We start from the raw sequence: 22052 nt of genomic DNA, 5'->3' as shown, positions 1-22052 counted from the left end.
ACCTTCAAAGAATTATAGACTACAGAAACATTTTCTCAAGACACCTAAGGGTATTTTTTTGTTGTTGTTGGGGTTGTTTTTGTCTTCAGACAGGGTTCTGCTGTGCAGTTCAGGCTGTCTAAAATGCACTCTGTAGTTCAGGCTGGCCTTGAGCTTGCACTGATCCTCCTGCCTCAGCTTCCTGAGTGCTAGGATTACAGGTATGCATCACCATGCCCTGCTTCTAAAGAGCACTCTTGAGACTGGACCAACTAAGGCTTCACCAACCCAAGGCAAATATGCAGGAAAAAAAGACAATGAGGTAGTGGTCAGGTATCATTTGGGAGGATGAGACATAAATGTGAACTCCTAGCATCTGCTAAGCTAATCACTGACTGCTCTAACGAGGAGTGTGCTTTTAACTTTCTGAACTAATTCAAGCTGCTCTTCCTAATGCTGGAGATGGGGTTGTAGATAACAAACAGCTAAACAAAGAAAGGTGTCAATCTGTGGGACTAAGACACAAAGTTTTTTCCTTACACATGTAGCTTAGTTCTTATAGATTAAGACCACTGGAAAGTAAAAGTCCCATTAAAGTCTTAAAATTAAATTTCTATTCCAAATTCAGTTATAATTTTGGAGTCAATGAAGTGACAAGAGTATTAATTCTCTCTGTTATGTGGGAGCTGTAATAAAATTGTCAGGAAAAAGAAAGGCACAGGCACTGAAGACAGGAATTTGATAAAGTTCTATTATGAACCAACACTAACAAGCACTTTTATATATATCACTGCTTTTAAGTAGCCTGATGAGGTTGTTTTAACCTCTATTTTACAGACAGGAAGGTTGATGCTCACAAAGGCAAAGTAACTTGCACAGTGCTGGTTTTTAAGTATGAACCTGAAATTGGAACCCAGATATGACTTTAAATTGAATGGTCTCTCCATATCTGAGAAAAAGATAAAAATTTCATTTATACTTGGCTTGTCCTTCCCTACACAGAAAAGATACCTAATCACTATAGTGAGATAAGTTAGCTCACCTCTCGTGAATCTTTATCTGGTACTAGTGTTTGGAAAAAGAGGTGATGTACTGGAGGCCGCAAGAAGTACTTCATTCTATGTAGGCAGGGTCTGCCGAACAGTCCGTCTGGGAAAGTTTGCGCTCGTACCTGGACAGACATGTCACAGGCAGGCTCTGACAATGACATCTTTTTTCTGGTTGATGTTTCTGTGACAGGAAGCCAAGGAACTTTCTCTAAGGAAGTTTCAGACTGTGGAGATGGTGGGCCAGGGGAGCAACTTGTAGAGGATGGAAATGAGATATCCATAGGACTGTCACAATTCTGTGTATCATTCTGGGGAGAGTGAGGCCTGTCTTGCGCTAAGTGAGGCAAGTCTCCCAATGAACATGGCATGTCTCTCGATGAGTGTAGTATGTTTTCAGGCGAATGTAGCACACCTGGCAAAAGGAGCACACTTCTGGGTGACTGTGACATATTGCCTGGTGACTGTGTTATGTTACCAGGTAACTGCAGTATATTTTCCAGTGGCTGTGGTACATCTCCTAGTGACTGTGACAGGTCTCGCAATGACTGTAGATTTTGCTGGTATGCCATATCTTGCGGATACAACAGGTTTTGAGGTGGGCCTGGTACATCTTGAGTTAAGCCCAGAGAGACTTGAGGTGGGCTTAGTGGGCATTGAGGATGCCATGATGAGTCTTGAGACAGGATTGGCATATTCTGCTGAGTGCATGGCACATCTTGAGGAGGGCATGACATTTCTTGAGGTGGGTGAGGCAAAGATTGTAGCTGGCACTGAGTGGTTTGTGATGGGCATGACAAGGCTCGTGGTGGGCATGAGGAGGCTCGTGGTGGACATGGAGAGGCTCTCAGCGCGGAAGGCAAGGCTCGTAGTGAGCATGGCAAGAATGGCCTTTGATTGCTGCTGCTACCATTATTGCTTGACGGAGAAAGGGAGCTAACAACTGAAGATAGCTGTGCGCTTGCCAAGAAGCTGAGGTCACCTTTGAACGTAGCTGAGCTACAATTTGGTGGTTCTTGATAAAGAGAGTCCTGACTGATAGATGTAGGGGGTTGAGGACCTTCAAAATTAGTTTCTTCCAATAGATCCAAATCCACAGGATCACTGTTAATGATTCTTTGTGCTACAGGTCGAGAGCTTCTGTTCCCCCGACTTTCCATTACCCCTTTGCTAGACAGGATGGCACATGTCTGCAGACTGGCTGGCTCTTTCTGAGACGGAATGACAGATTCTAAAGTCAAATCAAGAGTATCAATAGGTCTATTTTCTTCTTCACTTTTTGTCAGGTCAATAACACAGAGCCCATTGCGATCCTTTGCTCTTGGCCTAGTTTCTCTAGTTAAGTCAATGAAGTCCTGTTGAAAGATAATAAGAAAAGAATTAAAGAAGGGAGTTACAATTTTAGCTAAGCAGAATTTAAGTTTTAGTTATTAAGAATGAGCATTATTTTACCTTTTCATTTCACTGAAATTTACACCTTAAGCATTAATTTACATTCTTTGTTCAACATTTTGTTAGTGTCAAAGCTATGAACTTCTGTATCTTCTTAAATAACCCAAATGCTTACTATATTGTAGGAGCACAGTGGGAATTTTTTTCTGGTCTAAGGAGGTCAGGGTAGCAGTAGGGGATACTTCAACTTTCATGAAATAGAAAGCAATCTTTGTTTTAAAAAGCAAATACACAGGATAACTACAACAGAAGCTAAGCAAGAGGATCTTTGTGCTGAGAACATGTTAATTGCTTTCACACAATATCTTACATTTTCATAATACTGCAATGTAGGCATTATATTCTCCATTATACAGAGGTGAAAACTAGAGTTAGGTAAGGTTATTTACCTAAGGATTATACAACTAAGTGGCAGAGATACAGACATGCAAATCAAGATCTGTCTCCTTTCCCTGTTAGGGCCTAGGAGTGTACAACTTCCTTCAATATATAATCAGCTTAAAAAGAGAGTCAGGAGAAAATACAACAAAACCCATAGTATTAGTCTGAATCCTACCTAGGTTAACAAATGGAAAACTTATTTCTGCTTCTCTCTCTCTCTCTCTGCACCCCCCCGCCATATTTTGATTGAACTCAAGGAGTGCTGAGCTACATCCTTACCTCTTTTATTATTTTTATTTTATTTTTGAGACATAGTCTTGCTAAGTTGCCCTAGTCTGGGCTGCCTTATGATTTTCCTGCTCAAGTAGTTGGCAGTACAGGCATGAACCACTACTCCTAACATGCTATTTCCGTAATAGATAAAATGGTCACCACTGTGAACAGCACCAAACCAGGGCACAAGATACTGGGTGGGTCAAGTGAGAAGTTGGTATGTATCTTGCCTGGAATAGGAATTTTTTAGTATAACCTATGCCTCACTTCTAGGAAGCAGCCTCTGATGACTCTCAATGGCTAGCTGAACTGAACATTAAATACTGAAAGGCCACTGGGTCTGAATGTAACTTTCCTATCTCCAGCTACTAAAATGCAGCATTATCATTTCTCTTCTATTGAAAATCCATCAACAGATCTACATGACCTGCAAGATAAAGGTCAAATGCCTTAGTAAGTTTCATAAGGTCCTTCACAATAAGATCTGTACTTACCTCCAGTCTGTAATCCTACTATCAAATCACACAGAACCACTGCAGAATCCCAAATGTGCCAAGCTTTCTGAATGTTTTCATATTTTTTTTTACCTGCAATGACTAGTATCCCCTTGAAGTATGGTATCTTGTCTTTCAAGACTCAGCACAGCCATTACTGTATGTGGAATCTTCTAGATCACTTGTTGATCTAGATTAATTCCTCTTTCACGTCTCCATTGTACCTGTACAAACTTCCCTTCATATTCTAAAATTTAATGATACTAAAAATGAAAATGCATTTTCATTTCATTTTCCATTGTTCAATGGAAATACTACTGATACATGTGTATTAATCCTGTAACCCTATGTTTTCATATTAGTGTAAGTAAACAAAGTTCTACTTTTTCCTTTCAGAATTCATCATTAAGTATAAAAGGCTTTCAGAATTTTATCATTAAGTATAATGTTGTTAGCTATGGGGTTCCCTTCTTTTGTTAGGTAACCAGTTTTAATTGGAAATTGCTGTTAAATTTTCTCAAATGCTTTTTCTGCACACACTGATAATTTTTTCTATTAATATCAGAAAATCATATGGATTGATTTTCTAATGCTAAGTTAACTTTGCAATATTAAGAAAATTTCATTTAATTATGATATATTAGTCCTTCTCTATATTGTTAGGCTTTGCTAGGGATCTAGCTCAGTGGTTCTGCCACCTGCCTTGTAAGCAAAAGGTCCCAAGTTTGATCCCCAGTACAAACAACAACAAAAACAAAACAAGAACTGATGTGATCTATATTGTTAGGCTTTAATGTATCAATGTTTTGTTAAGAAATTTTTTTTTCATGTTCATGAGGTATGTCTGTAGTTTTCGATTGTTACCATTTTTCTTTCTAGTTTTGTTGCTGGAAACATCTCATAAAATTTCTTGAGAACTATTCCTACCACTTTTCTTTAGGTTATATAATGGTACTTTATTTTCCTTAAATGTTTGATAGCATTCACCAGTGAAGCTGTCTGCACCTGGAATTTATTTTGTAGGGAAGCTACAAATTGAAATTATAAACCGAATTTTTTTTTACGAGATATAGGGCTATTAAATTTTTTTATTTCTCCTTTGTTTTGTCATTTGTTTTTCCAGGAATTTATTTCACTTTAATCATCAAACTTATTGGCATAAATTATTTTTAATAATCTCTTATCTTTTAAAAATTCTACATTTTTTATAAAGTTGTTTACTCTCAGTTCCTGTTTTTTATTCACAATATTATTAATTTATGTCTTTTTTTTATGATCATGCTAGTTTATCAGTTTTATTGACCTTTCAAAGAAACAGGTTTTTCATTTGTTTTTTATTTCATTTATTTGTTATTTTTATTATTTCTTTCCTTCTAGTTACTTTGGAGTTAATTTGCTTTTTCTCTTTTCCTAATGTGGATGATTCTAGTACTTTTAGACCTAGGAGGCAGGACAGATTAAGCATCAGTAGACTTATGCAATCTTCTGGACTCAACTACAGAGGTGCCCCACAACTGCCACAAATCAAAATTTGTTCATTTGTAAACCAAGGGGGAATAGCATAAACCAAGGGGTCAAATTCTGACTGCTATATAAACAGGACTGAGAGGACTTTACTTTTTTGTTTTCTTTTCTTTTTCTCCTTTCATTTGATTTATATATACAAAAAGGAGAGTAAGAACTAAGTAGTGCTTTAGTTTAAATAGTATTTTCCATAGGCATGTCAGGTTAGCCCTCAACAAAAATTATGTACAGAGGATTTGTCAAACACAAACTTTTTATCAGCATTAACTGGTTCCAACCCCACTTCCCTCAATTTCCAATTATACTTCCCCCTTCTTTGTTTATCCTGCCCCAACAAATAACCTCTCAAAACCCCTCTCATAGGCCCTCCATTGCAGATATAAAAATAATATCATCAAAGTCCTATCTTTTTTCTTTTTTTCATTAGAAGTTAGCTCTTTTTTCTTGTTTGCTTATTTCTGAACTATTCCTTTCTTGTCATTATCTGCAGATGATATAATACTCACATACAATACCCCAAAACTCCACCAAAAGACTTTCAGATTTAATAACCAAGTTCAGTAGCACACAAAGTCAACATTTAAAAACCAATAACATTCCTGTGTGTGTATACACATATATATGTAACAAACTCACTGAGAGAGAAATTAGAGAAACAGTATCTTTCACAATAACATCAAGAGAAATGAAATACTTAGGGATCAATAAGACCTTTACATTGAAAACTACATAACGTGACAAGGGAGACTGAAGAGGATATTAGTGAATGGAAAGATATCCCTTGTTCTTGGACAGGCAGAATCAATATGGTGAAAATGACTGTACTTCCAAAACTGTTATGCATATTTAATGCAATCCCAACCAAAATAGCAATAACATACCATACAGAACTACAAAAAACAATCCTAAAATTCATTTGGAACTGGAAGAGACATAGCAAAAGCAATTCTGGGCAAGGCAGGAAGCATAACAGTCCATGACTTGAAATTTTTTTTATTGTTTATTGGTACTTATTAGGTATACATTATGATTCCATTTGTCATTGGGAATTTATACTTGCACGTGATATATCTTAGTTCTTTTTCTTCATTTCCCAAAATCTGTTATACATTTTGGTTCTTATTTATGCTTTCAGTTGTTTACACCAGAGAAACAATGCAGTATTTAACTGTGTCTGATTTATTTCACTTAAGAAAGTGGTCTCCAAGTACATCCATTTAGTTAGAAATGTCTCAAGCTTATGCTTCTTTATGGCAGAGTAGTACTCCATTATATTAAAAAACACATCTTCTTTATTCATTTATCAGTTGATAGGCATTTGGAGTGTTTCCAAGATTTAGCTGTTACAAACTGTGCAACTAAAAACATGGGTGTGTACATATCACTGTGGCATGATGCTTCTAATTCTTTTGGGAAGATATCCACAGTAGGGGAGTAACAGGCTCAAATGGGAACTCTAATCTTAGTTTTTGAGGACTCTCCATACTGATTTCCACAGGGGTTGGTTGCAACAGTCTACACTCCCATCAACAGTGGAGAAGGGTTCTTTTTTCCTCACAGCTCTGCCAGCATTTGTTATTGATTGATTTCTTGATAGCAGCCATTCTTTCTGGAGGTAGAATGTCAGCATTGTTTTCATTTGCATCTCTTGAATGACCAGTGATGTTGAACATTTTTTCAAATATTTATTTGCTATTTCTACTTCTTCATCTGAGACATGTCTGTTCATTTCAGATACCCAGTTTTAGATTGGGTCATTAAATCTGGGAGGTCTGCTTTTTAAAAGTTCTTTATATATTCTAGATACTAGACCTTTGTCTGAGGAACAGCTGCTAAAAATTTTTCCCCGCATTGTGGGCTGTTTCTTCACTTTGTTGGTGGTTTCTCTTGCTGTGCAGAAGCTTTTTAATAAGATACGGTCCCAACTGTTGATTCTTTGTGCTAGTTCATGTGGATTTAAGCTTTACTCATAAAGTCTTTTCTTACACCAATGTCTTTAAGAGTTCTCCCTAACCTAACTTCTAGCAGGTTTAGTGTTTCTGTTTTAATATTTACATCTTTTTCTTTCTTTCTTTCTTTTTTGGTACCAGGGATCAAACTCGGAATGTTGTGCTTGTGAGGCAGGCAGTGGAACTACTGAGATAAATCCCTGGCCCTTAATATTTAGATCTTTGATCCATTTTGATTGTAGTTTAGTGTAAGGTGAGAGAGATGGGTCTAGTCGGCAAGTTGAAACTCAGTTCTTTTCAGCACCATTTATTAAAGAGGCTATCTTTCCTTCAGTGAAGAAAAAAATGTCAAAGATGAGGTAGCTGAGTATTTATGGAGGTGTTTCTGCATCTTTTAATCCATTTCATGATTCTCAAGTCTGTTTTGTTGTTGTTAGTACCATGTGTGTGTGTGTGTGTGTGTGTGTGTTTTTTTTTGAGGGTCTCACTATGTAGTTGAGACTGACCTGGAACTCATTATGTAGCCCAGGCTGGTCTCGAACTCAGTGATCCTCCTGCCTCAGCCTCCCTAGTGCTGGGATTACAGGTGTGCACCACCACGCCCGACAGTACCATGTTGTTTTTAATCACATTAGCTTTGTGGGATAGTTTCAAGTTGTGGATTGTGATATTCCCTGCCTTGTCTTTGTTGCCTAGAATTACTTTTGCTATTCTAGGTCTCTTCTAGTTCCAAATGAATTTTTGGATTGTTTTTTGCAGTTCTGTGAAACATGCGGTTGGAATTTCAATTGGGATTGTGTTGAATCTACATAGCAGTATTGGAAGTATGACCATTTTCACTATATTGGTTCTTCCCACTCAAGAACAAGAGATGCCTGAATTGAAATTTTACTACAAAGCTAGTGTGATAAAAACAGCATAGTACTGGCAACAAAATAAAACAGCAAAAAAACAAAAAGCAGACCCAAGGATCAATAGAACAGAAGAGAAGAAACAGAGGCAACTCCAAACATATTGGGCCACCGTATCTTTTATAAAGGGGTCAAACATCTTCACTGGATAGCCTCTTTAATAGATGGTGCTGGGAAAACTGGCTTTCCACATGCTGAAAGTTAACCTTATCTTTCACTGTGCACTAAACTAAAATAGAAATGAATTAACAATCTAAATATTAAAACAGAAACACTAAATCTCTTGGGAGATAGAAATGGTAGAACACTTGAAGACATAGATTTAGGTAAAGGCTTTATGAACAAAATCCTGATCACACAGGAAATATTACAAAAAAATCAGCAACTGGTATTGACTCATATTAAAGAACTTTTGCACAGCAAAAGAAACCACCAACAGATTGAACAGATAACCCACAGAATGGGAAAAAAGTTTAACAATCTACTCCACAGACAAAAGATTAATATCTAGAATATATAAAGAACTAAAAAAATCAGACCCCCCCAAATTTAAAGACCCAGTCCAAAAATGGGCATCTGAAATGAATAGACACTTCTCAGATGAAGAAGTACAAAATTCAAATAAATATATGAAAAAAGGTTCAGCATCACTGGTCATTCAAGAAATGCAAATTAAAACAATGCTGAGATTCCATCTCCAGAAGAAAAGCTATTATCAAGAAATCAACCAATAACAAATACTTGTGAGGCTGGGGGAAAAAGATATCCTTTTCCACTGTTGGTGGGAGTGTACACTGGTACAATTACTGTGAAAATCGGTGTGGAGATTCCTCAAAAAACTAAAACTAGAGGTTTCATTCAATCTAGCAGTTCCCCTCCTAAGTATCTTCCCAAAAGAATTACAAGTATCATATCAGCAATATATGCACACCCACGTTTACAGCAGCACAACTTGTAGTAGCTAAATCTTGGAAACAACCCAGATGCCCATCAACAGATAAATGGATAAAGAAAATGTGGTTTTTATATATAATAGAGTACCACAATGCCATAAAGAAGGATATAACTAAGACATTTTTAGGTAAATGCATGCACCTTGAGACCACACTGTTAAGTGAAATAACTTGGACACACATGTGTAAATATCACATTGTTTTTCCTTTTTGAGAAACCGAAAGTGTAAATAAGGGTCAAAAAGGATTACAGATAATAGGAAGTAGAAAGAAATGTTTGAATGGGAAGAGGAATAAGGGAGGTGAAAGGGAGAGAATTAGGATTTTAAAAAAGAATGTAAGAAAAACAATAGAAAGTTTTGTAAAGGGAGAGTGAAAGGAGGACTGAAGGAAAGGGAAGAGAGTGAGGAAAAAAAAAGAATTAAGAGGGCTGGGGATTTAGCTCAGTGGTTCCGCTGCCTGCCTCACAAGCGCAAGGACCCAAGTTCGATCCCCAGTACCAAAACACAAAACAAAACAAAACAAAAGCCAAATTCTTTTCAAAGAACAAAAACCTCCTACCTGCTCAACTAACTTAACAAAATCTCCTATTCCCACTCCTGACCCAACAACATCACATTTTTACTCCCCTCTTAACATTCCCTATTGACAAATTCCATCCCGTTGACAATCATTGGCCCTTTCACCCCCACTTTCTCAACAACTTCAACCAGGCCCGCAACCTTCCCAACTGCTAGCCTCTCTCTCCTCTGACCATTCCTTCTCTTCTCCAACACCCATCAGCCTGCCCACCTCCTCCAGCCAGTTCCCTCCCTAAACCTGCCTTTTTCTTCTCCTCAGACACACTCTCACACTCTTTTTTCTCACCCGATACCTCTTCAAACCACTTCTTATTCTATCCTATCCCTCTGTGAAGAAGGAGGCATTGAGGGGGCCATTTGTGTTGATTTTTTTTTCTTAATTACTGATCTAGACTGTTTCCACCAAAAAATGAAGTGCTTCTCAGAAAATCCTGATAAATTCAGAAAAAGAATTCCTCCTATTCACTTAAATATATTTGGGGAGATATTTACCTTATCCTCTTGTCCACCCTTACTGATGATGAAAGGGAGCGTATTGGCAAGTGCCTGAAAACCATGCCAATGAGCTTCACCGCCAACACCATGACAGGCATGCTGGGGCAGCTTAAGCAGTTCCCAGGGCTCAACCCCAGGTGGACATATCAACTTGGTGACTCTGGCAGGACAGATCGCGATCATATGATCACTTGCCTCCTGGCAGGAATGGAAAAAAATAAAAATAAATAGGTCAACTAGGAGTGTCTCAGAGAAATCACCTAGGAGGCAGATGAAAACCCAACCCTCTTTATAAACTGCCCTTCAGAGGTCATGATTAAATGTACAAATACTTGTCCTACTCTCCTGAAATTCTAATTCTTCTACTTCAGTACTTTATCTCCCAGTCTTACCCAGACTTGCTCCAAAAGTTAAAAACTGGACCCTCAAACACCAAAAAAGGAGTTCATAAACCTTGCCTTTAAAGTTTTCAACAACTGGACTGGGGATTTAGCTCAGGGACACTACTCCTGCCTCGCAAGTGCAAGGTACTGAGTTTGATCCCTGGTACCCATCACCCTCCAAAATTTTTTTCAACCCCCAACAGAGAACTCTAAAGGAAAAACAGACCAAAGCCAAATATCAAATCCTCACCTCCCTAGTTTCACCTTCAGCTGAAAAACCCACCAAAGGCTCCACCTCAAACCCACCTAGCAACTGGGCCACTGGGCAAAAGCTTCCTTTACTCCCAGGACTTCTACAAAGCCATGTACTGTGGACAGTGGGGTCACTGGAAAATGGATTGTCCTCTGGGTTAAGGTTAGAAGGGGAAAGACACTCCCTAGCCCGTGGAGGTGCACCGAAATGAAAACGTCTCAATATGTCTGATGGCAGTCTTCTTCAACCAAAAGTTCACACACTCTTAGCCAAGAAGGTCCTGCAGTATTACAACCACCCTCATCCCCTTTCTCCTTGAAGGATGCAACTTTTAGCTTCCTCCTACATACGGCACAAATTCTAGTCAGTCCAGCGTTTACTTCCTGACCTAATCTCATAACTCCTATCCCAATCTGATCTCATGGGATACCTTTCCCTAGAGACAGACATTTTCTGAGTGTGCATATGTTTGCTTACTTATCAACTGGACCAGAACCTGTACATTAGGCCTCCTCACTCCCACCTTTTCCTTAGCAACATCTAATCTACCCATCCCTATCTCCTTCTTAACCTATGACATGGCACAATTTGACATACAGCTATTTCCCTTAATGGCCACGCTGGGAATAATCACAGGAAGCAGAACAGAGATCAGGGCCCTAGGAGTCTTTCTTTTGACACCATGCTGTCAAAAGAACTCGACAAGGGACTGAAAGAAGCTTATGACCAACTGGAACATCTGCAAAATCAAGTAGCCTCCTAGGTTCAGTCATCTTCCAAAAACTTCAGAGGCTGTGATCTCCCAACAGCGTCATGCAGAGCATATGCACTCTACCCCAAGAACAATGTTGCTTTTACATCAACAAATCCAGTCTCATCAGAGATGGAATAAAACTCCTTCATGAATGGGCTTCCAAATTCCTTGAAGGCTCTTCCAATGATCTGTTTCCCCTTTTCTCTTAATTGTTTTGCTTTTTTTTTCCTTTTCTTGAGACAGGGTCTCACTATGTAGTTGAGACTGACCTGGAACTATTTAGCCCAGGCTGGTCTCGAGCTCACAGCAGTCCTCCTGCCTCAGCCTCCCGAGTGCTGGGATTACAGGCATGCACCACCACACCCGGCCCCCTTTTCTCTTAATTGGCTCCTACCCCTCCTGGCCCACTTAATGCTTATTATTCTTTTCCTTGTTTTTCTTTCCTGTATGATTAGTCGATTCCAAAGATTATTTTCAGGAACAAATAGCAGCCATCTCTTGGGCAACTACTTGAGAATACCTCCAAAAAGCCTTCCTTTTCCAAAACATTAAAAAAAAACCCCTTTCATTAGCAGGCATTAGCCAAGAAAAGGACAATGTCTCATTTTCCTATAGCCCTTTAAAGCAAGGAATGATGGAGCCCAGATAGGGATGCTGCCAGTTCAAATGAGCCCACTTGTTATCTTAGAGAAACATAGGTTTCATATCCTTTAGTTCATGAGCAGTCCCCAGAGGACATGTCAGCAGGCTACAGAGTACACATCAGCAAGCCACAAGCCTGCCAAAAAACAAAACAGACAAACAAAAAATCCTCACAAAACACTATTAAGAAGTCTCTAAGTCTGTAAGAGACAGTTTCTCTTTTGATCACACAGAGGTTCCTTTCAGGTTTAGCAATAAACCTGCTTGGACTGTTGAGATCATGTCCGTTTTTCCCCTATGCTCAGCAAGGTGTCCCGCTCAGCTAGGTGTCATGTTGCACACCTATAATCTTAGTACTTGGCAGGCCAAGGCAGGAGGATTGCTGCAAATTCAAGGCCAGCCTGGGCTCATAATGAGTTCAAGACCAACCTGAACTATGTAGTAAGACCCTATCTCAAAAAATAAACAAACAATATATCAGAGTTAAATCACACCATTGAACAAAATTCACAGTGTTGTATTCAACAACAGGATACACATTTTTCTCAGTAGCACATAGAACTTTTTCCAAAATAGACGACATCTTTGGCTATAAAGCATGTTTAAATAAATAGAAAGGAACTAAAATAATCTCTTTTGGATTATAGCTGGATGAAGTTCAAAATCAACAGCAAATGAAACCAGAGAAACTATAAAAACACATGAAAATTATATACATTAATGAATAATTAATAGATCATGGAATCAGGAAATTCCTAGAATCAAATGACAATAGGAGCACAACATACCAAAACCTATTAGGATAATAAAAGCAGTTCTAGAGAGGAGTTTATATCTGTGAACTCATACATTAAAAGGATAGAGCGATCCCAAATAAATAACCATACTTCCTTTGCTCATAAGAAGCAACTTCCAGCTGGGACTATAATCCAAGCACTTGGGGAGCTGAGGCAGGAGAACTGCCAAGAATTTGAAGCCAGCCTGGGCTACAGAGTGAGTTCAAGGCCAACCCTGTCTCAAAAAAAAAAAAAAAGAAAAAAAGAAAGGCATATTCTCCTGGGTGTGGTGGTGCACACCTGTAATCCCAGCACTCAGGAGGCTGAGGCAGGAGGATCGCTATGAGTAAAAGACCAGCCTGGGCTACATAGTGAGTTCCAGGTCAGTCTCATGGTGAGAACCTGTCTCAAAAAAAAGCAATTTCTTCTCTGTTAAAATTTTATCCTGAGACTACAGCAATTCAGCCACATCTTCAGGTTCCCTTTCTAACTCTAGTTCTCTAGCCATTTCCACCACATCTGCAATTACTTTCTTTATTGAAGATCTGAACACTCAATATCATTCACAAGGGTTAGAAACATTCTTCCAAACTCCTGTTGATGTTAATACTTTGATCTCCTCTAATGAATCACAAATGTTCTTAATGGCAACTACAACTGGGACTCTTTTTCACAAGGTTTCAATTTGCTTTGCTCAGATTGATCAGAGGAATCACTATTTATGGCAGCTATAGACTTATGTGTTTCTTAAAATATGAAACTTGAAAGTCAAATTTGATCCTGACCCATGGCTGCAAGGGTGAATGTTATGTTAGCAGTCATGAAAACATCATCAAATTTTGTTATGCACCTCCAAGTGCATGTTAATGATCAACAATATTCTGAAAGGAGTATTTTTACTTCTTTTTAGTTATAGGTGGGCTTAAAAATTTAGTAAATCAATGTGCTGTCATTCAAACTTTGTTTTTCCACTTACAGAAGATAGGTAAAACAGACTCATATTCTTAAGGGACTGAGGATTTTTTTTTTTTTTTTTTTTTTTTGAGCTAGGGTCTCACTATGTAGTCCAGGTTGGCCTTGAACTTGTGGTGATCCTCCTGCCTCAGCCTCCTGGGTGCTGGGATTACAGGCATGCACCCAACCAAGTCTGGCCCTTGGCCCTAGGATTTTTGAAATGTTAAATGAAGATTGGCTTCAGCTTAAAGTTACCAGTTGTTAGATTCTAACTAGAGAATCAGCTTGTCATTTGAAGCTTTGAATTCAGGCGTTAAATTTTCCTTTCTAGATATTAAACTCCTAAATGGCATCTTCTTCCAATGTAAGACTGTTTCATCTACACTGAAAAATCCATTGTTTAGTATAGCTACTTTAATCAATTATCTTAGCCAGATCTTCTGGATAGCTTGCTGTAGCTTCTACATCAGCACTTGTTTCACACTGCATTTTTATGCTATGGATACAGCTATTTCCTTAAAACTCATGAAAAAACCTCTACTAGCTTCAACTTTTTCTTCTGCAGTTTCCTCACCTATCTCAGCCTTCAAAGAACTGAAGTCAGGGCCTTGCTCAGGATCAGACTTTGGCTTAAGGGAATGTTGTGGCTGGCTTATTCTTCTACCCAGGTAATTAAAACATTCTCCTTACCAGCAATAAGACTATTTAACATTCTTACTCTTTGTGTGTTCACTATATTTTAATCTCCTTTGAGAGCATTTCCTTTGCCTTCACAACGTGGCTAACTGATATAAGAGGTCTACTTTTTGGCTTATTTTAGCTTTCAACTGGCTTTTCTCACTCAGTTTAATCACTTTTAGTTTTTGATCTAAAGTGAGAGATGGATAACTCATTGTTTCACTGGAACACCTGGAGGCCACTGCAGGGTTATTACCTGACCTCAATTCAATGTTGTCTCAGAACAGAAAGGCCTGAGGAGAGGAGAAGAGATAAGGGAATGGTCAGCAAGCAGTAAGATAACCCAGATCTATTAAATTCACTATCTTATGTGGGCATAGCTTGGGCTTCAAAAAAATTACAAAAGCACTATCATAGATCACCTTAAAAGATATAGGAAAAAGCTTAAGATAGCGTGAAAATTACCAAAATTTCACAGAGATATGGAGCAAGCAAGCACATGCTGTTGGGAAAATAATACCAATAGACTTGCTGAATGCAGGTTTGCAACATCTTCAATTTGTGAAAGACACGGTACCTGTAAAGTACAGTAAAAAAGGGGTTTCTGTACTCTCTCTACTTATATATAAAAGGCTACTGTAAGACAGTATGCCATGTTACCCTACCAGGAGGCTCATAGATCTTGTGTTTACTATCTACTGATTTCATCAAGAGGCCACACTGAGTGACTGATCTTAGACTACCTAGAGATTTGTGCCAGCACACTCTATGTCTGAATAATGTCCAAATCATCTAAGGACAGATTTCTTAGAAAATATCCCTGCTACTATATGACTGTTTATAAACATGTGTGTACATAATGGAGGGTGCAAAACATTTCCAATTCTTTCTTTCCTGGCAAATGGTAGAATTTTACTTTTTGAATCACGATTTGGTGGGATTGTGTGACTAACTTGGTCCAATACATTGTGAGTAAGAGTTATCCTGGGGCCAGAGCCAGACCCTTTAATTTCCGAATGCACATACTCCAGAGCTCTCTTCCCTCTAGTAAAGTTCTGGAGAATTTCAAGACAGTGGCAGGTTTGCCAGCCTATGTCCTCCTCAGAAGGGTGTGACATGCAGAATACTCCCTATCTCATTTGCAATGGACAGGTAATGTGAATGAAAATAAAACTTCACTGTTTATAGATAGGTTGTTACAGCAATATAACATAGCCTATCTCGATTACCAAAGTACAGCATCTAGAATAAATTTGGCAAGAAAATGTGCAAGACCCGTGTGGAATAAAATTACAACATTGTATTGAAGGACATTAAAGTAGGCCACTGTTCATGAGCTAGAAGATTTAATATCAGTTCTCTCCAGGATGATATACAGATTCAACGCTATCTCAATCAAAGTCTCAATATGTTTTACTGAGGAACTTGATGAGCTGATTAAAAAATTTAAAGTCAGAGCTGGTATTAAATATTATTATTATCATTTTTTTTTTCTTTGAAACAGTGTCTCACTACATAGTTCAGGCCAGCCTTGAACTCACTATGTAACCCAGGCTTGTCTTGAACTCACGGCAATCGTCCTGCTTCAGCCTCCCGGGTGCTGGGATTACAGGAATGTGCCTCCATACCTGGCAGTGCTGGTATTAAATATTATAAGGGAAAATATGGAGATTTTACCAAAAGGAGTTAGAAGTGGTCATTTTCTAGGTAAGCAGGAGAAAAAACAAGATCAGGTCTCTACTTCATTCCAAAATCATACATCAATTTCAGATGTATTAAAGATTTAAAAATGTAAAGAAATTAGAAATCCATTGATTTGAAGGACTATATCTGTATAATATAGGTTTGTATAAAAATTCTTAAATAAGATATAAAATACAAACAATAAAGAAAATATCTGACTACATTGGGAATTTCAATTATCAAAACCACTATAAAGTTGTAAGAAAAGTCAAATATTAGAAGGATGTTGGCAGTGACTGATTCGAGAACATTATCTAGTGATAAAAATGAAGTAACTAGAGCCAGGTGTATTAACACGTGAAACTGGTGAGGAAAAAAATAGGCTATTTTGTTCCTTTTTTGAAATTAATTACAGGTAGATTGAAGAATTAAATGTAAACTGGGTGTGGTGGAACACTCCTGAAATCCCAGCTATCCAGCTAGCTGATAAGGGGGATTACAAATTAGAACCACTCTGGATATCTCAGTGAGACCTTGTCTCAAAACAAAAAGTAATTCTCTGGTGTGAAAAACTATAATAGTACATAAGATCCTAATGACATAATTAACAATGAAATAGGAAGAAAAGGGCTAAGGTGTAGGGAAAGTGGGAAGAGTAGGGGAAAGGGAATAAGGGAAAAGAAAAAAATATGAGAAAATGAAAAAATGGAAATAAAGTGTTTGTAAATAGGGAGGGGAGGAGGGGGTGAAGGGAGGGCAGGGACAAGGGGAAAAAATGAGAACCAAGACCTGTCATGTAAAGGTACAAGATCCCAGTAATGAATGTAACTGTACTGTATACCTAAAATGTACCAATAAACTCATTAAAAAAAAAAAGTAAAAAAGGAGCTAGGGATATAGCTGAGTGTGAAGGTCCCTGTTCAATTTCTAGTAATGAAAAACAACAAAAAACCTGAAGAATATCAAGCAGAAGTTGGAATAAATATAACCTCATTAACTTAAGCTATTAACATTTTATAGGAACAAAAGGCAAAAATGCTAACAAGATAGCTTTATTGCTCTAGTCACATGGGAAATCACAATTCTGTGAGCAGAAACTAAAGTAAAAAACCTAAAAATATATAACTTAAACTTTCCCTAAAAACACAAGCCAATGTTCGCGACCCACCTAGTTCCTAGGGATTGCTGGTTTACTGCCTATCTCTCCCTAGTAGAATGAAATTCCATTGTCATCTCATCCATCTCTGGTCCCCAGGGTAAAAGCGTGTACTTAGTATTTACTGAATGAACAAATCACAAATAAAAAAATTAAAACACCTCACAAAATCTGGCTATCTAATCAGCAAAGATTATAAAAAAACAAAAATACAAGCTAGGCATGGTGGCACAAGCCTGCAATCCCAGCACTCAGGAGTCTGAGGCAGGAGGATTGCTGTGAGTTCGAGACCAGCCTGAACAACATAGTGAGTTCCAACTACATAGTGAGACCCTGTCTCAAAAAAGCAAAACAACAACAACAGAAAACTTTATTATTTTTAATGTTTTGTATTATCACCTGACATTACATTTATCTAGCTGTTTACTGTTTCTCTTCCCTGACAAAAATAAAATCTCTGTTGGGGCAAGGACTTGGTTTTTTTCACAGATGTACTTGCACTACCTGTAAAAAGCACCTGATACACAGTAAGCACACAATAAAGTTAATGAATAAATAAATTGTCAATATCTAGGGATGATAAGGTAGTGAAAAAAGGGTATGATGACATAAATACTACTGGTACATAATTTCTGTATGCAATTTGACAATGTATCTCAAAAGCTCTGAAAGCAGAGCATACCTTTTAACTTAGCTTATTCATGTATAAGAATACTTTATCCTAAGGAAACAAATGAACAATATTATTTGTTCACAGTAGGTTGTTTATAATAGAGAAAATTTAGATATAAAGGCATGATTTCTATTAATAGAAAAATAATAAATATAACTATAAACCTGTACAAGGAAATATATTTAAGTGTTGCTGAAGATATATATTTATTAATATGGAAAGAGATCCAAAATATAGTAAGGCAGGCTAATAAACCCCACATGTACATGATCAAAACATGATATATGTGTGTATGGAAATATCATAATGAAATCCATTAATTTGTACAGTATGCATTAGTAATAATAAAAAGGGCTTCACAAAAAAACCACTAAAAACCCCCATATGTATAGCAAGAGTTCGTTTTTGCAAAAAGACATGTAGCAGAGGGCACACAGGCATGTCTGGGTGTATATGTGTATTTATAGGTAAAAGTGTAGACATATACAAGTACTAACATTGATTACCTTTGGATGATAAGACTAAGGACAGTGTTTAATGTCTTTATACATTCCTAATTATTATTTATTAATAATTCACAATTAGCTGACTACCTCAAAACATTCTGCTTTTATTAGGTGAAAAAATACTATTAAAAACACTGACATATTTTGTCAACTCAATGGAGACTAAAACCCAAGTTAAGAGCTAGGAGTTTAGGGCCAGGGATTTAGCTCAGTGGTGCTGCCACCTGCCTCACAAGTGCAAGGTCCCAAGTTCGATTCCCCGTACTAAAAAAAAAAAAAAACAACAACCTAGTAGTTTATAGATGTTAACTATAGTTTATGGCTTTCTGATTTTCTAAATTCAAGCAAGTTATTTTCCCTTATTCAGTATTTATTTTAAAAATTCTAAATTTTGTTTTTTAATTTCCTGAAAAGCTTGTGAAGTTGTAAGGCCTGGTTTAGAAAGTAACAAAGTAACTGTAATCCTAGCACTTGGGAAGCTGAGGCAGGAGTATTGCTGTGTTTGAGGCCAGCCTGGGCTATGGGCTACACAGTGGGTTCAAGGCCAGCCTGAACTACATAGCAAGACCATGTCTCAAAAAACAAACAACAAAATAAAACAAAAAAGAAACAACATGAAGATCTATCTCTGAGTGAGGGGAGAGAAAAGAGGATGAAAAAAGAATTAAGATTTATTATGTATACATACCAACATCCAACAAGGAATGTAATCACTATGTACTGCAAACATGTACAGATAAGGGCCGGGGATTTAGCTCAGCGGCACAGCACCTGCCTTGCAAGCGCAAGGTCCTGAGTTTGATCCCCTGTACCAAACCAAACAAAACAAAACATGTACAAATTAAAAAAAAAAACCCGCAAAAAACAGAATAGCCAAACTACCATTTATGCTAAACACTTTCCTTACACTGCTTCATTAAAAAGCCTTGTAACAGTTCCCTTTTCCCAACATCCTAGAAATAAAGAGTGAAACAGGAGATAAAGAAGTTAAAATAATTCTCCAAATTAGCTACCCCATTGTTTAAAAAATATTTTTATATATGCCAATTTGTTTCATTTATACTACTAGCTTTTCTTAGTTCATTGAAGAGAGGTTTATGCTATTATCTGTTTCTTCTTTGTAAGATAGTGTTTTTTGCCTGTCTAGTATTTTGTGTGACTGTTCTTAAGATTTGATACAGAATGTATATTAACTATTATTGTTGTTATGCCTGACCTGAGTGGGACCCTTTCAGCAAACATGCTGCCCTCAACCAACAACAGGAAACCACTAATGGGCCATGCTGTCTCAGTAAACAGAGTGCGCGGCCATAAAGAAAATGAAGGACAGGACATACAATCTCCCCAACATCAAGAAGTTCAATACTATCTACACATCTGCACTGACTGTCCTGGGAACTCTGATCCTAAGCAGTCTGTCCCAAATTCCTTAAAATTACAACCATCCCCAAATCCTATAAAAACTTAACTTGTCCTCTGGCCAGCCGCTGACATCGTTCACGATCTCAGCTTTCCTGCACCCAGGCAGAATAAATCAGCTCTTATTGCTCACATAAAGCCTGTGTCTGAGTGGTGTCTTATGTGCTGTTTATTATAATTATTCTTATTTTGTTATGAAATTTTATGTTTTCATAAAATAAAAACAAAACACATACAAGCATGCATGTGCACACTACATCTTGTAATAATCTTGCCAGGTAGGTATTAATGTTCTCAGGCTTGAAATTTAAACATTTCAAGGTGAAGGAACTTGCCAAGTTATTGTAGCTGCTACATGAGAGATCTTGAGTTGAACACAGGTCTCTGACTTGAGAGTCTTCAGGAAGTTAGAACAATATGCTTTAGGCTTTATTACTTTCCAAATCTCTCAATGCCTCTAATCTTTTACATGGTTATCCTGCCACCCCTACCTAATTTGTGAGGAAGAAAAAGGAAGATTATAGAAAGATGTAGTAAACATGCAGATAAGCAAGATTTAAACTGGGTACTGCTTTTTTGGGACTTGTCCTCTATTTCTATTCAATCAAAAGGCCCAAGCTCAAAATGCTTACGTGGGTGGTCACAGGAGAGGGAGACAGTGAGAGAGTCCACCCATGTATGTGTACAAGGGGCCACAACTGACTGAGACAGAACATGCACTGGAGGTGCACTGAAGGAAGCTGGACCAGGGTAAGGGAAAACGGACACCTGGGTAGAAAGGAAGCCAGTAGGAAGGACAAATTTAAAGATGGACTAAGAGAGTGTCAACAGGAGAGAAAAGGAACTCAGAAAAAAGGCAATTATGAGTTATTCCCCAGTATTTTTTCATCTTTTTTTTCTCTATATGATCTTCTTTGATGATCTTGGCCATTATTAGGCTTTCAACACTTTTGTATTTGGATAGTTGCTAAATTCCTCATCCTGACTTTTCTCCAAGGTTAACTAACACCCCATTGAACCACCAGATGGCTACATCCACCTACATTTCCCCTCAGCACTTTAAATCCAGTAGGTCCAGTAGCATTTCCTCTGCACTGAGCAATGAAACATCCAACAGAACTATTCTCTCTCCTCTATTCCTTCGATCATTCTTTCATCCAACAATTATTATGGATGTTATCTACCACACACTGTCACAGCACTAGGTACCTCCATTCACTCATGAATGAGGGTGATTCTTCCTGTGAAAAGTCTCTTGTCTGTCCACCTCATCTGCTGCTCAACTCAGTTCTTTTCTGAGATCTACTGAGAATCCCTCGTTTGAACCATGGCAACACAGCACTCTAAGTTAAATGGTCTTGGATGCCATTCATTCTGTAATGATCACTCAGCATTTAACACTGTAACTGGGGCGCTGAAGGAAGATTTTCACAGTGGAGGCTTAGAAACTGAAAACTTTCTGGTAAGGGAATTAGGGGAGCAAGTTAGGAGACTTGTCCCGATGGAGTATTTGTATATTAAGTATGGTATTTTCCTTAAACTATAAGAGCTCATACATATAACATCAGCCTGATAATTTTTATTTCTGGGGTATAGTTCTGGGAGTCTGGGGGAGATTACTAGAGGTTTTCTGACAGCTGTTCATCCCTCATCTCTTGGGTAGGTAATCAATAACTACCTGGTGAACATATCACCTTCTATGACAGGAGCCACGGATGTTGTATTCTTCATTTGTACCTCCAGCACCTAGAATATCTGGCCTATGACATAGTAGGAGTTCAATAAATATCTGGAGAATTATGAAAAGGCATGGACCATAAATATTTTTATTCATCAGTTCAGGACAAAGATGACTGGGCCTGAAGGAAAAAGAAATAGTGCCAGTTCCTCGCCCTTGCCCCTCAGGGCTTGGTACGTGGTACCTGTTTGCTAAGTGAAACAAATCGCGCTGCTCCACAAATCCAAAATCAGGCCCAGGGCTCCGCAGCCAGGCCTCGCAGAGCGGCCAGCATCAGGCCCAGGCCCGCGCTTCCCTCCCTCCCAGGTGGCGCTCCTGCTGCCTCCCCGCACACTTAGTGCTCACCACGCGCCCAACAATTACGCGCTCCGGCCCTGCCTCGAGGTCTGGCTCACGGCT

General features: G+C 38.1%; 1 protein-coding gene across 3 annotated transcripts in view; it reads right to left on the bottom strand.

Moving 5' to 3' along the window:
• Window positions 1-19211, bottom strand: part of Simc1 (SUMO interacting motifs containing 1) — a 54894-nt gene extending 35683 nt beyond the window's left edge. For 2 of the 3 annotated variants that reach the window (XR_779804.3, XM_010622131.3), the window contains exons 1-2: window positions 10036-10236; window positions 1022-2380 (exon numbers count right to left, since the gene is read on the bottom strand). Coding sequence is in view for 2 of the 3 variants with exons in the window: in XM_010622131.3 (XP_010620433.1) it covers window positions 1022-2380; window positions 10036-10221 (1545 nt within the window). In the remaining variant the exon portion in view is untranslated. Of the gene's footprint in view, window positions 1-1021; window positions 2381-10035; window positions 10237-19184 lie in introns of those variants that run through there. The other variant, XM_010622132.3, reaches the window with a different exon arrangement.
• Between the last annotated feature and the right edge of the window lie 2841 nt (window positions 19212-22052).

This window comes from Fukomys damarensis, unplaced genomic scaffold (assembly GCF_012274545.1).
Source record: "Fukomys damarensis isolate Sample0158 unplaced genomic scaffold, DMR_v1.0_HiC HiC_scaffold_9, whole genome shotgun sequence".
Taxonomy (NCBI): Eukaryota; Metazoa; Chordata; class Mammalia; order Rodentia; family Bathyergidae; genus Fukomys; species Fukomys damarensis.
The sequence above is the reverse complement of the archived record's forward strand: the minus strand, read 5'-3'. Positions and strand labels throughout refer to the sequence as shown.